This window comes from Nothobranchius furzeri, chromosome 5 (assembly GCF_043380555.1).
Source record: "Nothobranchius furzeri strain GRZ-AD chromosome 5, NfurGRZ-RIMD1, whole genome shotgun sequence".
Taxonomy (NCBI): Eukaryota; Metazoa; Chordata; class Actinopteri; order Cyprinodontiformes; family Nothobranchiidae; genus Nothobranchius; species Nothobranchius furzeri.
In genome coordinates, this window is record NC_091745.1 from 7,421,224 (window position 1) to 7,437,945 (window position 16,722).

At 42.3% G+C, this 16,722-nt stretch overlaps 1 protein-coding gene across 1 annotated transcript; it reads right to left on the reverse strand.

Annotated features, from left to right (window-relative positions):
• Nucleotides 1-9,334: 9,334 nt before the first annotated feature.
• On the reverse strand, nucleotides 9,335-15,115 carry ramp2 (receptor (G protein-coupled) activity modifying protein 2). The gene is made up of 5 exons (XM_015948676.3): nucleotides 14,823-15,115; nucleotides 12,215-12,280; nucleotides 12,098-12,127; nucleotides 10,182-10,356; nucleotides 9,335-10,091 (listed from the first exon to the last, which is right to left on the reverse strand). The coding sequence occupies exons 1-5, from the start codon at nucleotides 14,905-14,907 to the stop codon at nucleotides 9,842-9,844; spliced, it is 606 nt and encodes a 201-aa protein (XP_015804162.1). The 5' UTR covers nucleotides 14,908-15,115; the 3' UTR covers nucleotides 9,335-9,841.
• Between the last annotated feature and the right edge of the window lie 1,607 nt (nucleotides 15,116-16,722).

Below are 16,722 nucleotides of genomic sequence, written 5' to 3' on the forward strand. Positions count from 1 at the left end.
CGGCAACTTCAGCAGATGATACGGTGGCTGGTAAGGGTCACTGTGCCTACACCGCAGCCACGGTAATCCACCGAGATAATATAGTTTTTTTTTTATAAACAAGACGGTTATTATTATTGTCAACTTTTTTACCGGGGTTTCCCGCTACACCGGTTACCGTGACAACCCTAGATGTGGCACACTTTTAGTTCCTGGAAATGGTGCACTGGTGTTTTTTGCCCCACTTACAAAACATTCATTCCTACTAGAGACCACTGTATTCATCTAACAAGTGTTTCACACCTTTAAAGGAGTGGTTCACTCATTTAATCATTACACTTGCAGTAGTCTCTAGTAGGAATGAATGTCACGGTTGGAGGTGAGTGAACACACCTGACTCTCATTCTGACTGATTGCAGATGGGCGGAACCGGAGAGCAGCGAGCCATCCGCCACTCGTCAGTAGGCTTCTTAAGGAGCAGGGAGACGCACCTCAGCGCTGGATGATTGCTCAATTTTGGAAGAGCTACCTGAGTGTCACAAGCCTTCTATCTTTGACCAGATTGTCCTCCGAGCTTCGTCTCGAGTAACCTCGAGGCGGGGGGGGGATGGACCGCTGTGTAAGTTCTCTGACCTAAAAGTTGCTCGCATCACAGCTGAGCTTCAGACGGCAGGTTTGGACATCTTGCCTTGGAATGGACAACAGCTATGCGACTCTACCACTGACTTGAAACGTGGATGTTTTATCTCCACAAATAGCACAAGCCTGGAGGAGTACTGCTGTGTGGTGGAGTTGCCAAGGCTAACGGTTAGCTTCTACTAGCCAAGACGTTCTTACTAAACCAGCATAAGCCTGCACTGTCAGGAGCCAAGATGGGTGAGCACCATAGGCGTCATTTTAACCGGGGACGCCGGGGACATGTCCCCAGCAAAATTTGTGATTGGCAGCTGTGTCCCCCCCCACTTTCAAAAAATCCTGCTGATGAGGATTTTTGTTTTACCAGCTCAGATCTCATACCAGGGGTCGGCAACCTGTTCCCATCAAAGAGCCATTATTACCCGTTTCCCACAGTAATGAAAACACTGGGAGCCACAGCAGCGCAGCGTTGTGGGCGGGGCCTACCCTCAGACAGCAGAGAGCTGCTCACAACCAGGTGACAGCAGCCGGTACCATGGGCGTCGCACCCGTGGGGGATGCAACACCCACACTTTTCCAGCTGTTTTGCTCACCTCCACTCCAGTCTGGTTTCTTTATGTCGCACTCACTCTGTTTGCCTCATCTCCTTCTTCACCTCCCGCTTCTGACAACCGATGTCGGGTTCAAGGAGAGCAGGAGAGGGAGGGACGGAAGAGCTCGACTGAATTCATAATTTTACATCTTGACATTAGCTGTACAAAGTCTGAGTTTGATCAAGTGAAGAACAATAATTTGCAGAGGTTTATAACAGGCACAGCGCCAGGTTTTCATTTTTGGGTGGGCCACGGTAATTTTGGACGGACCTTAATAAGCAGTGACTTAAGTGAATCAGGCAGGTCGCGCTGGAAAATTTAGTTTAAAAAGACGTCATAAATATGTTCCCCCGTCATTTTTATTTCTAAAATATGAAGTAAAAACTCCCAGTTTAATTTTCATTCATTTGTCATTAATATGTAGTCTACACCCGTGCGTTAAGTGGACCATCTTCCAGTAAAAGCAAAGCATCCGGCCCACCTCTCCAAATGCGTAAAATGTGCATCACAGCCACTAGGCGCGCCGCGCGCACCGTCAGCTGTCAGCCCAGACAAGAGCAGAGCAAATAGAGAAAGAATAGAGGATAATTGTGTCTGGATGTGGATGGAGATTACATTTGACAGCAGCCTGATCATCATTCAAACACTTAAACCATCATCTGTCTTCTAGTCCACGCTATCAGCATTATTTTAATTGGTGTGTGTGTGTGTGTGTGTGCGTGTGTGTGTGTTTTCCACTTCAAACACTGGTCTAACCAACCAGACCAGCGTGTCCAGTAACACATTAATGTTACAATTAAACAATTTCACTTCATGTAGGCTAGGAACATTTCACCTGCCGTAGCCCGATCGCTTCTGCTCCACATGAACTTTGTGCGTGATCAAATGTCTCTACAGGTGTTTTATGAGCTGAAGAGGCGACTGGATGCATCATGCGTCTCCATATTGGAGACAGGAACAAGCGCTATTCAGCCAAACTTTCATAATTTCATAAAAATAACATTTTTCCAAGTGACACATCCCTCAGAGAGACCGGGTTTCCAGACCGCTTCAGTGGGAGGAAATCAACCAACATCCTTGAGTTTATCCGTCAAAATAAACAGTCAAATGGAAATATCTGTAACCTGCCATTTAACTGTTTTGCCTTCTTGTGAAGAGTGTTGCAAAGAGAAACAATTAAACCTGATTAACCCCAGAGCCACGCGCACTGCACTGTAGTCCGTGACTGTAAGGGGGAAACGATTTAATCGGATCCTTTTCTCTTCAACATGATTTAATATAAAGTTTCATTCAGTACAAACTTTAGTTACACCGATCTAACGAGACAGAGCCTGGATTTGTATTCTGAACAGTTTAAACATGTTTAAAACGGAGACGTGCGTGACGCGTCTAAAATTCGCACCTGCTCCGCTATTATGGAAATTAAACTAACAAGATGAATAACATAATTATTTTAGGCACAGACAACATCCCCCACACTTTTGAAAAGCTTGCAACGCACCTGGTCGCTCGTGTGCGTCAAAGTTATCTTTCATAAAAAGATAATCAATAAAACGATTAAATAAAGTGGATCCAGAAGCTGTAGCCCGTCTCTGCCTTCAATAATATTTTACTGAGCAGGTGCCACTTTTGTCATACGTTTCTTTTTAAAACATGTTTAGACTGTTCAGAATACAAATCCAGGCTCTGTCACGTTTGATTGTTGTAATTAAACTTTGTAGGTGGGGAAGGTCGGAAAGCAGCTCAGAAGCGCCGATATGATTACGCACAAGCGTGACGCGTCAACCCGGTCTCACAGTAAGACCGGGTTGGACCGGTTCAGGTTTACGCAGACAATCTTTACATTTAGAATTGGCATACAGATGTAAAATTAATGCAGTAAAATATAAAGCATTTTATTTAAATATCCAGTCATTATTTTATAAGCACAGAGATCTGCATCAGATGGATGGAGGAGCCGCATGCGGCTCCAGAGCCGCAGGTTGCCGACCCCTGTGCTAGCCTACTTTATTGTCCCCAGCAATTTTTAAGCCCCACTCAAGTGTATGGTTATTGTCCCCAGCAATTCTGACAACAAACTGACGCCCTTGGTGAGCCCATGAATGTTAAGTGACAGTGTGACGTAGATCTGCCAGCCTTTTTAAATCCCAGAGTTTCACCATCTGTTCTCTATCAGAAGCAGGAGATGGGTGTAGGAGTGCTTTTCTACTTCTACAATTTTTTCCACATTTCTAATGTATTTCCTGCATCTTTACAACACATGGTTTAAAAAACGGTTTCTGTAAGGAAGGTTGTTAAAGTAATTCATTCTGCTTTAATTAACCACAACGCTTCAGAACAACAGACAATTACTGATTAATGCTTGTGATCTGATGGGGTTTAAACTTAGCAAAGATACAGTCACACGTGTTTTATACAGTTTTCTTCTTTTTAACTCAAATGTTTTATAAGTGACTTTTGTGACTTCATTTGGAGAATTTGCTCTCAGAGACTGCCATCTAGAGGCAGCTCCCATAACAAAATGCTACAACACTCTTTGCAAAACTAGTTTTCTAAAAAAGTTTCAAAATATTGGCTCTGAAACAGAACTCGGTGTTTTATTATGCACTGGAATTTCACTGGTGTGTGTGTGTGTGTGTGTGTGTGTGTGTGTGTGTGTGTGTGTGTGTGTGTGTGTGTGTGTGTGTGTGTGTGTGTGTGTGTGTGTGTGTGTGTGTGTGTGTGTGTGTGTGTGTGTGTGTTTGTGTTGTTTTTTCATATTTATGCAGGTTATATTTCACAGATTCTTCCATATTTCTCAATTTAATTCAAGAGGGTCAGATGTCATGTTGTTCCTGGACAGTTCGGGGAATAGTTTCTCCAGGGGAGTTTGTTTATTTGAAATATCTCCGCATGCAGATGGACACAGATATGTATCATGTAACAGTAGAGGTAATTTAATTTAAAAAATAAATCAAAAAGAGTTTTCTGTTCTAGGTATTTTTCCATTTAGTTATAATTTTAACAAGAAAGGTGCTCATGCCCCTGTGACAAATTTGGGAATCTTATTTTGAAGAGTTATTGTGCTTTTTGTATTTTTCTCCTTATTTGGCATTGCCAGTGGATCAGATCTCGTTTTAAATAAACTGAGCAGGTTACAGAACGGTGAGCAATAATTAGAATCTAAGCTGATGCTCACTTTCAGGTTAAAACGTGATCAGGCTCAATAAAACCAGAGATGAGACATCCATCTCTTTTATTCTGTCTAAACTTCAGTTTTATCTTTTTGTTTTCTGCTGCACCCTTTTTGGTCAAATTAATGCTAAACAACAGAAATGCATCCCATCATTTATCTGAAAGCTAATGCTGTTTTCTAACAACGTTTCTATAACAGCTGATGAATCTGAAACCTGTTTACCACTCGTTTGTAAGTTCTAGGTTGTTCTAACTTCCTTGTTCCAGTTTAAGAGCTGTGTTTATGATTACATCTGACCTCTAACACTCTTCCATTTCTTCAACCAGGATACAAATCACTTGGACCTTCAGAGCATCCTTCTTTCCTTCCTGGAACTGCAACTGGAACCATCTCCTGTGTTCTGTCTGAGATAATGACAATAAGCTTCAGTTTCATTGTTCTGATCTTGTTAGCAGTGAGTTGAACCTGCTTTTGCCTTCAGACCTCCTTCAATGTTTTCAGCATAGATTCAATAAATTGCTAGAAACAATGGAAGTAGGGAGGCTGGAGCGCACTGAACAGTTTTAAATTTTTAATACCTGTGGAAAAACGCACCTGTTCTAGCCTGTTTGGGATGGTGCACAGGGGGCTCTGATTGTTTGTGATGTTAGAAACATTCCTAGAGATTCCTTAGATCCGTACTGACATGATAGCATCGAAGCCATCGATCCCACCACATCCCAAAGGTGGATTCAGATCTGGTGACAGTGGAGGCCGCTGGAATCCAGGTAACAAGTCACGTTCTAGAAACCAGGTAAAGATGATCTGAGCTTTGTGACATGGTACTTTATGCTGCTGAAAGTGGCCATCAGAAGATGGAGCCATGCCTTCATGTTGGTGACACCAGATTCTGACCCAACCATCTGAATGTTGCAGCTGAAATCCAGACTCAGACCAGGAAACATGTTTCAGTCTCTAATGGTCCAGTTGTGGAGAGACACCTGGTGTGGTCTTCTGCTGCTGGAGTCCGTCTGCTTCAAGGTCCAACTTTGTGGTTCAGAGATGCTATTTCTCTTCTGTTTCCTGCAGTTGGAATATTCTCTGTGAACCCTAGAGATGGTTAGGAGCTGATAGCATCTTCACCACCACCACCATTACCCTTTATGGTAACGTCCCTTCAGCGAACAAAAGATGCCCACGGTGCTGAACAACAAGCAGCAGGTAACCAGTTAAAGATATTCGTTAAAATCTTGTAAAAGTTGGTAAAAGAAAAGTTAAAAACACTAAAATTATGTCTGCAAATACAACGGTAGAAAAACGAGTCTTCAGCTGACTCTTTAAACCTGACCATGTCAACAACTTAGGCAGTTTGTTTATTTGCAAAAGTCGCTTGAATCTCCAGTCTTCTTCATTTTGAGGCTCAGTTTGAAATTCAGTAGCATCTCTAGATGTTTTAATAATAATCATAATAATCATAATCATAATAATCATAATAATCAAACTTATGTAACGCTTGTTTAGGACACTCAAAGATGCTTGCATGCATTCTCACATTCACACACTGCTAGTGACGGTAAGCTACTTTGTAGCCACAGCCGCCCTGGGGCGGTCTGACAGGGGCGAGGCTGCCATTTGGCGCCATCGGCCCCTCTGATCACCACCAACACAGGCAAGTTGGCTGAAGTGTCTTGCCCAAGGACACAACAGCAGAACACCCCTGGCGGGAGCTGGAATCAGACCCATGACCCTCATGATCATGAGGCAACCCGCTCTACCTCCTGAGCTACTGCTGCCCCTACTACTACCCTGAGCCTAACCCTACTACCGCATCAAGCTGATACTTTTTCTGCTGAAGATCCCGGGAGCTTCCAGGTTCAGTCTGACCATCTCATGTTGTAACTTGGTCCCAGTGGACTGCTTTAAATCTCATTTTTCTGACCGAGCCGATCCCTTCAGGTTGTTCTTGGAGTGTACTTTTTTCAGTTGTCATCAAGCTCAGTAACGCTGACCTTCAGGTTGTCACGGGACACTGTGCTTCTCCATCACCACTGGAGAATTTTACAAACGTTTCTACATAATTTCACCCAGATTAACAACTGGCAGTGAAACAAGGCCCAGCTCCACATTTCCTTGAGTTTATTCTGGCTGGTCGGGAAGCTCTTTCGAACATATGCAACTGCTGCCAGCATGGTGTCAGCCAGCTGAAGGGTCGGCCCCAACACAGCCTAGCCAGCTGCCTGGATCTCAAACAAAAAACTCATTACTAATGTCACCTTTAATGACTCACATCAGCAGGTGTGCTCATTTCATTTTCAGCCTTTTTGGCATTTTTCCGACGCGTACAAGTGCCCACAAAGTCATTGCTGAAAAAAACCATCCATCTGAAGAAAATTGCTTGAATTCGACAGAAATGTTGAGATTGTTCTGAGACTTTGTTGTAGACTTTCATCTGCTGTCACTGATACTCAAGCGAGGAAGATGAAACTATCGGCTTTCAGGCCAAAGTTCCACCAACGCGAGTGAGAGTCGGTGTCCTTGCTGTCTTCTAGCATCTGCAGACTTCTACAAAATGACGGTGCTGAAATCCAGCCAGCACAGCTTGACACGCAGTTGAGATCTGCTCCTGACTAACAAATCTTTTCGTAAAAGACGGTGTGTGATGTCATCAACAGCAGTGGTCTCTAGTGTGACTGAATGCCTTGTCAGACGTACTCAGGAGACAAAAAGCTCTGACGCACTTGTTTCAGATACTAGCAGAATGTTACATCAGAGGAGAGCTTAGCACACCAGGATGTTAATGAATGAATGGAATTATTTAGATTGTGCATTATGAATGGTACATTGCACAATTATAGGTTATGAAATAAATCAGTCCAAATTGGAATGGATTGAAGACTAAGCTTACTTTGTCAATCTCAGTTTGAAGTCTTTTCCTGCTGTTTGGAGATCCATCCGTCCGCCCTGTGCGTTCAGGCTGAAGGCTGTGCAGCCTCAAAGTCTGGATGATGAACAGCTGTGGAGCTCCACAGCTGTCCTGGTGCACTACCTCATGATTTCACACGTTTTATTCCCTCGTGCCTCTAACATGTTGTTTAAAACAATAATATATCAATCTGAATCTTTAACTAATACTTTTCGAATGACTAATTTGTGTATAAATAAATAAAAATGAATTTTTTTGTTTTTATTTATACATTTTTCATTTGCTTTATTAATTCTAGAATTTAGCCACACGTTTATTTTTTTAGCAAAATAAACAACATTTTCTTTTTCTTTTCAATGTTTTACAAGATAAGCTCCTCCTAGCTGTTCCGAATGCACGTTTAAAAAGCCGTGGAGAAAGGGCTTTCTCTGTCTGTGCACCCAAGCTGTGGAACGCATTACCACTGCTAGTGAGGCAAGCACCAACAGCTAGCATTTTTAAGTCACGCACGAAAACTCACTACTTCAACCTAGCGTATACCACATAATTATGAACCTCACTTACAACTACATTGTTTAAAAATGGAATACACAATATCAACTTCCGTATTACTGAGGTTCTTTTTAAAATGTTTTTCTTATTTTTTTATTCTCCCTGTGTTTTATTGATTTTTAACTGTTAGTTTTAGGAATTTTGTTGTATTTCCTTTTTATCTTTTATCTCTGTACTACATGACTGTATAACGCCGGTTTAATTAACTAACATTTTTAGTGTACAGCGCCTTGTTTGGTTGTAATGCCTTGTTGAATGCGCTTTATAAATAAAATTGGAATTGGAATTGGAACACACTAAACATGCTTTCTCACAATACCACCTACGGCCACCTGGTGGCAGTGTGTGCAGGATGAAACAGCTCAGGTTTTTGACTTTACATTGATGTGTGAAATCCACATGTTGTATTTGCTCCAGAGTCCGGAGAACAAAGATGAAATTATTTAGATGATAACTGTTTATTATCAGTATATTTTTACACATTAGCATTAGAACGGATGTCTGGGTTGCCGCAACAACAGGGAGGGACACATGGCAGGATGAGATCAGAAGCGGGTGGAGGTGAAGATGATCTGATATCTGAAGAGGAAAAAAGGGTCACTAAGCACACTTTCCCACCCAGCCCACACACACACACACACACACAGAGAGAGAGAGAGAGAGAGAGAGAGAGAGAGAGAGAGAGAGAGAGAGAGAGAGAGAGAGAGAGAGAGAGAGAGAGAGAGAGAGAGTGAGACAGACACAAGGAGTCCTGCAGTGCTATGTATGAGTTTGCCAGATGAGGGTGTGATACATGGCTGCTGTCACTGCTTCCTTTGCTACACGAGGACTTGCACAGCATAGAAACAACACTACAGTGCTGCTCACCAAAGACGCCGGGTGGGGCGGGGGGGGCTGCAAGGACATCTGTGCCACACTCAGGGGACAGGAGTGTTTAATCAAACACAGACAAAGGTGAAAGGGTAGTTTCATCACAGTGATGCAGCAGCTCTGCTAATATATCCTTAAAGGCTTCAGCTGAACTTTAACGGTGTACTTTATTCAGAAACAGATGAATAAAAACAAGCTTCAGCCAAAACTCCAGCTGATATCATAGTTCAAAAGCTTCATAGTATTTAAACGTGTGCACAGTACATGAAGGGAGAACAGCTCCAGACTGCATTAGCTCCTGACATTAATAAAGTATATAAATACACATCATCACCTTTAAAAACTCAGCATCACACAACCACACCACTATAATATGTTGCAAGCAAAGAAGTTTGGTTGTTTCTTCTTGTCATCAGTGTGTCTGGTTTTCAATGACGAATCACACATTTAGCCTTTTCATTGATTAGTTCTATAATAGTCAGTAAATGTCATTCAGACAGGAAAAAAGAGCACGAAGATTTCTGACTGTTCAACAAAGAAAGGAAAACAACATAATACCAGGAAATCCTCTCCTGTCACACTCGAACAATGCGTCCACGCTGCTGTGACCTCTGACTCCCAACCTCTGAACACTCACAGAACTAAATCTGTGCATTGGATGTCTTGCTCTTTAATTTCTTCCAAACAACAGACCAGAGTTAGGTTTAGCAGCTCACCTGAAAAGATGAACGATGATGATATACCAGCATACATCATAGATTTCACTTTACCTTTGCAAGCTCCAGAGCTTTTGTCGACACAAACACATTTATTCCAGAAGAAATGGATCTCTGTTGTCAGACTATTGTGTGCAAACTGGTTCAGTCAGTGATTCTACGGCGCTTACAAAGAGCCTTTTCCTTAGCTACAGTAAACGAGATACCATATTGCACAGAACATAAATATCACCACAGTGAATCTCTGTGAGAAACAATCATTCAGAATCTGTTGGTTCTGTTTCTAAACATGGATCGTGTGTGGATGAGTGAAGGTAAGTCTGTCAGAGAGAATCGGGCCTCTGGAAGGTCATTTGACAGATGACAGCACAGCAGCAGTCCTCAGGATGGGAGAAAGTGGATGTCAAACGTCGCTCGTTCAGGAGGTGCCATCCCCGTTTTTGGTCTTGAGCACCACCAGACTAACCATCATCGGTATCAGACAGATGGGGGTGATCACCAGAGCAAAGACGATGGCTGGCGGAGGGTCGCTGAACTCTTCTGTAGTACATTCCACAAAGTACTGATAGTGAATGTTCACAAACACCTCCTTCACCAGCTGGTTGGGCCACGGGATCAGCAGACAGTCTGAAACCTCTTCTGTGCAAACGCTGAAGTTGCTGTACAAACTTAAGACAAGGAGAATAGGGGGCATCAGTGTGGCGTTAATAAACTTCCTAAAGCAGCTGAGAGTTTATTCAATGAAAAAATCAAGTTACCTTTTCACATTATCCCAAATGCACCAGTCGGTGCTGTTTAGCAGCAGCATGGAGTCATGGAAATCAGGCAGACAAATCTTCTCCACAATTAAAGAGAGGCAATCCATACTTGGTGATCCAAAGGCGCGTTCACAGAAGTCACAAAAGATCAGACACCTTGAAGAATTCCCACAAGCTGCAAGAGATAAAGTGTTCAGAAACATTGCATCTTTACATTGGCTGGATTTTTAGTTACATATGAATTATTTTACGAATGGAAGAGAGTTGCCAGAGGCATCTAAACAGGCAAAAAGGTCATTTTTAAGAATAAAAAAATTACTTCTAATAATATTTCAATTATTAAATATATCTCTAATCTGCTGTACGCTCCTGCTGTTCAGTTCAAATGTGAGAATCTTTGTCAGCTGAAGCTCTTTTTTCCCTTTTTTTTTAGCTAAACTGTGAGGCAGGCATTTGCAGCTGTTGAAGGGAGACCACACACTCACCAGAGAGAAAGGAGAGGAATACCCCAAAGAAACCAACTGCTCCCTTCATGTCAGGAAAAAATGAATAAAGGTGCGTTTTCCCCAAACGAAGAACCTCTCAGGCTGAATGCGGCGAGGCATAACAGGAAACCCAACAGGATGTCCAAGTAATGTTACCCGCGGTTACTAGATGTTCTCCAAAGATCTGTCTGACGGCCCTGCGCCTTGGCAGCAGCTCTTTCCCTCTCCAGATCACGCTTCTTCAAGTTTCTTTTCCTTTTTTAAAGGGGTGGAGGCAACGAGGATTGTCCTCTCTGTTCTCCCATATAAAAGGAGCACACCCAAGCTGGGGCTGGACTCACATCTGAAAACCCTTACTCTTTAACTCTCGTTCTGCTTTTTAGTCTCAGTTTCTCACAGTCGAGGGCCTGGCCAGCTCACAGCATGTGATTTATTTGCCTTCTGAGCTGCGTCTGCCAAAGAGGAAACATAAGTAAACATTTAAGGCTTAGCTTTTTGGGGTGGATGTAACGGTGACTCTGCTGGGTGTGCTGTCTAGCTCATATTTACATTAGTTTGATAAAACTGATTAATTAGAACTGACCAGGCATCTTAAAGGCCACCTAACTTTACACATGCTTGTAATATTTTTATTGTGAAGTTGAACAATATTAATTTACACAACACGGGAGACCTGGCTGCGGTCTGTTTGCTGGGTGGATTTTTACTATCCCATCAGAGTTTTATAAACTGATTTTAAATTTTTTTTTTTTTTTTACTGATGGAGTGAAGAAATAAACTTCGTAGTTTGTGTCGTCTTCGTAAATTAATATCCCAGACTCCTCACACAACATCTGTTTGCTGAGCAGCGTTCTGATTTAGTAATGACATCAGGAAATGTGTCTTCAGCAGAGGAGGAGCTCTGAGTCGGGGGTGTTGGCAGGGGAAAGAGGGGGTGGGGGAGTCAGGGAAAGGGAAAAAAAGAGAAGGCACAGGATGAGGAACAGCGAAGGGGCGCCGCTCCAGTTTCAGCTGTTTCACAACTCAGAGTTTATGCGTTGATCGCTGACGTTGTGTGAGGTGAATGACGAACAAAGTCAGGAAGTTGAGCCATGTGGGGGGGGCTGTTCACGATGAGGATTCATTTAACCTTTAACCCCAAACTGTAATGGGCCTCAAATCTACTGCTGTTGACCCCCCTCTGTGGTAGAGACCTCCACAGGAGTTTATCTTGGGTTCTTGGGACACAACACACACTGATGTCCTGGCAGAAAACACACGGACTTCTGCTTTCTGGTTTCATCCATTCCAGGTCAAACCAATCCGTTTGGAGACGAGATGCAAACAAATTCCTAAAATAATACTTTTCCATGCATCATCCTAAACCGGAATCATTAAAGCACAAAAGTTCGTTTGTTTTTCTGCTGTTTGAAAAAAGAAGCTGAAACTCACCGGTAGTCCAGCTTTCTGTGGAGCTGTAACCTGTGCAGAGGAAATGTTGGATTATCCTGAACATGCAAGTTTTGTTGGGTTGCTTTCTTTGTTGGTTTAAAACATGCACATACACACCTGTAGATGCTGTGATCGGCTGCACTGTGGTGTTGTCATTAACCTGACAAGTCACTGTTGGGCACCCTGAAATGAAACAATGTGGATTATAATCCATAATATTGTTCATACTATTGTTAGAAGCTGTGAAGGTAAAAGAAAAGAAAATGAGCAAAGCCGTGGTGACACAACTCATCAGGACACCCTCTCTTTGTCTTCCACTTCCTAAGGAGTCGTTCAACTAATACTGATTCACATTAGCATTATTCATCCATCCATCCATTTTCAGACACTTATCCAGAGTCGGGTCGCGGGGGCAGCAGCCTAAGGTTGGTTTATGCTTGACGCGTCCGCGAGGTCTGCACGGCTCCGCGCGGCGAAATTGCATCATTTTAACAACCACGCCCCTCCACCGCGTCTCCGCATGGCCCAAAATTTCCGCACCGCGCACCTAGGAAAATTTCTAACCACGCGGACGGTCGGACGCGGAAAATCATGGCGGACCGGCAAGAACTAGTATGGCAGAGGTTCGTAAATACAGACATTTGTATGATTCAGCTCTCAGAGATCACCGTGATCAACATGTTGTTAATAATTCTTGGAGAGAAATAGCTCGCACTGTCGGAAAAGACGAGGACGCTGTTAAAAATGCTGGAATGCCATGTTGTAAACAGTCATTTTTACTTCTACTATGGTGTAGTGTTGGATGCATGCCGTAGAGCTCCATGCTGCCCCCTACAGTTTGGGAGAATATTGGCTCACTGCAGAGACGAGCCGCACGAACCATAAATGCTGCAAGTTGTGAAGCGTGTTCCATCCGCGAGCCGCATCACCAAGCGGGAAGTGAATGCGTCAAGCATAAACCAAGATTGAGCAGGGAGGTCCAGACTTCCCTCTCCCCAGCTTCTCGGGCCAGCTCCTCCGGGGGAATCCCAAGGCGTTCCCTGGCCAGGTGAGAGACAAAGTCCCTCCAGCGTGTCCTGGGTCTACCTTTAGGTCTCCTCCCAGTGGGACGTGCCTGGAAAACCTCACCAGGGAGGCGTCCAGGAGGCATCCTGACCAGATACTCGTGCCACCTCAATTGGCTTCTCTTGATGTGGGGGAGCAGCGGGTCTACTCTGAGCCCCTCCTGGATGACCGAGCTTCTCACCCCATCTTTAAGGGAGAGCCCAGCGACTCTTCGGAGAAAACTCTTTCGGCTGTTTGTATCCGCGATCTCGTTCTTTCAGTCACTACCCGAAGCTCACGACCATAGGTGACGGTAGGAACGCAGATCGACCGGTAAATCGAGAGCTTCTCCTTCTGACTCAGCTCTCCTCACCACGACAGACCGGTACGACGCCTAGAAATCCTATCCATAATAGTTATGAACAGAATCTATGATCAAGGGCAGCCATGGCGGAGTTCAACTCTCACCAGAAACGAGCCCGACTTACTGCTGGCAAAGCGGACTAAGCTTTGACACTGGTCATTCAGGGACCTAACAGCCATTATCAAAGGGCCTGGTACCCCAAAACCCAAAGTACCCCCCACAGGGCCCCCCGGGGGATGTTGTTGAACGCCTTCTCCAAATCTACCAGACACATGTAGATTGGTTGGGCGAACTCCCACACACCCTCCAGGACCCTCCTAAGGGTATAGAGATGGTCCAGTGTCCCACGGCCAGGTCAAAAACCACGTTGTTCCTCCTGAATCTGAGGTTTGACAATTCAACGGACCCTCATCTCCAGAACCCCTGAATAGAACAGATTAGTATTAGTATTTAATCAAAAACCAGTGTCCCATTAATGTATACCGCCCTCTGGTGGAGGAGCTACAGGTTGCAGGGGCCAATTTTATTTGTCACTTTTGTTATATAATTACATATTAAAATACCACAGTTTATTAAATTGTTGTTATTTTAACATTAGTCAATAAATAATTCAGTTGTTAAAATTAGATTTTTTTTACTAAAGTTTTGTTGTTCCAGTTTTTAAAGGGTAAAAAGCTTCAGAGCAAAGGAAATAAAACATAACCTCGATGTTTTTTCCTCACGAGAGTAAAGTATCTCTAAAGACAGTCACGGACTAACACGAAAATAACATGATTCATTCTTTAAATGTAGCTTTTGTTTAGTTAAAAAACTAAATGTTGGTGAGTTGTTTGTTCATCTTGCTTTTGACTGCAGTTTCATTTTTGAGTTTTTGCAAATTTAAAGAAAATATATTCTTAGTGGGGATATGTATCATATCATTTATTTAGTTGAAAAAAGTGTTGTGTTTATTTCTTTTTAATTCTTTTTGTCTTTGATTGTTTTTGCTTTAGTAACGTGAAACACTTTCTTTTGTAAAGGTTAAGTGACATCTAAGAGCCAAATGCTACTCCTTTTTAAACAAATAAACGACTGATGCAGCCATGGTTGAATTATCATGTAAGTGAATATGTTTTTAAATAAATTACTGATATTAGATTACAAAAATACTCTAAATTCTTATTTGAGGACAATGCTTGCTACTCATTCATCAGTGAACAAGCTTTAGCATGTTCTCTGACTATCTTCAAGTTTTAGATTTGTTCTTGAAAAGGTGAGAAAACGGGCAAGATTCTCTGCAAATGTTAAAGAATAGAAGAATGACAATATTGCACTTACCCCAAATCAGAAGAGTCACTAAACTCCCAGAAAACAAAAGAGAGAACCTGGTGGCTGTCATCTTCCCCAACAATGCTCTGTTCATCTTCACTGGTGGGTAGGGATTACATATCTCAACCTTTCCCCAGGAAGGCTCTTAAAAACAACAGGAAAGCCTCATTTCCTAGTATGGGCGGATTCACCAAACAGGGCAAAGAATCTCTGTTAATATTAGAACTGGTGTCGTTCGCTGCTCCACCATCATCACTGTCACTTTTCACCATTTTAATGCAAAAACCGAGAAGCTGCTGAAGGTTTCTCTTCTGTACTTTCCCCTCTGAACAGTAAATTATTATTATCAATAAGTTCACAAGGCTGTGATTTATTTAGTAATGTGCTTTCTCTCCATTGCTACATTTAAGCTTATACTTGGAGTATGTAATAGCAGTTATTTATATATTTCATGCTACATGCAGAGTAATAAAAAAGCTCATTTAGAAGTTTTCTTTTGTGTTCTTTTCTCTTTTATTTTTTTTAAATCCAAATATCAGACCTTCAAACAGATGTAGTAGAAATGCTGGAGTTCTGCTTTAATTTCTCATTTGGCAGCAGAACTAATTCGATTTGGAGTTGCTGTCTTCATTGCTGCAAAAGCAAGATTTACTGTAAAAGTTTTATGCGAGGAATGCATTTTTTCTGTCTGTGCTGTGGTATATCATCACAACCAACGGCAAACACTCCTTTTTCCCACCGTCTACGGTTTAACGTGACACTAAGAAGACTCCGTCTGAAGCTGAAGTGCTCGTTCATGTCATAGGAAGGATAAGTGGTTTTCCTCAGCTGCTGGGTTTGGAAGAAAGCCAGGTAGTTTGGCCAAAATTGCTCCCACATTTCATTCACTTGACCCAAGGAGCCCTGTTTTTTTATTTTTTTGTAAAACATTTTTTTATTCGCTGAAAAGCAGCTGGATGTGAGACTTACTATTGCACTGAGGTTACACAAATAAAGATGCATCCCTGATGAGTAAATATGAAACATGTGGCAAATGTTGCACAAAACAACATTTGACCATGACGGATCAGTTGTTTAACATTTTCAATAATTAAAACTAGAGAAATGTTTCATTTCTAAGCCTCGTGGAGTATCTCACATTTCCAAACAAACCAGTCCTTTTGACAGCTGCCAAGATCAACGCACAGAGTTTACACCACAGCATGAATAAGAACATACTAATGGCAGCTTTACTCTCCAAACGTTCGTTCTTGTTTGTGTTTGCTCTTGTTTGCAAGTTCAGTTTCAGTGAGACACCGCCAGAGAAATGAATAACACATGTGGCCTGAAGGGGCTACTTTTGCTTTTTAATGCATAATAAAGAATGCATAAACAACACAAATGGAAAGGAGCAATGGCCAGGCAAAACAAACACACTCAGTTAGATGCGGTTACCTTATCTTGATCAAAAATTTGAATGGGCCCCATGTTCTATGAAAACAGCAGTGAAATAGTGCCATCTTGTGTGTCACGGAAGGATTTTTTTTTTGTTATTAAAACACATGAATAACTAATATGCAGAAGAGATTTATTTTACAGTGTGTGTGTGTGTGCAAAAGTGAAAGAAGATCAGAGATGCACAACTGGAAGATTTCATTGTTTTTATAATCTATGAAACTGAAAAATCTGCTGTAAAATTATTATCCACAACCCTCTACAGGACTGGCAGTCTTTGAATAAATGCACATTTCCTATTGCTCTTCTTCATGCAAGAATTTCTAACTAAGATAAGTTAATGTTGACAAATTACGGAATTATCGACATTTTTGACAAATCCTGAAAACAACCCCACCGTGAATGTCTTGTTAACTCAGAGTTTGTGGTATTAGTGACTCTCTGCTACTACCACAACAAATTTCAATTTAATATC

Coding starts and splice junctions, on each gene's coding strand:
- ramp2 (XM_015948676.3), bottom strand. CDS start 14,907: ATGAACAGAGCATTGTTGGGGAAGATGACAGCCACCAGGTTCTCTCTT. Junction 12,281..14,822: donor AGTGACTCTTCTGATTTGGG/GTAAGTGCAATA, acceptor GTTTCATTTCAG/GGTGCCCAACAGTGACTTGT. Junction 12,128..12,214: donor GCCGATCACAGCATCTACAG/GTGTGTATGTGC, acceptor TCCTCTGCACAG/GTTACAGCTCCACAGAAAGC.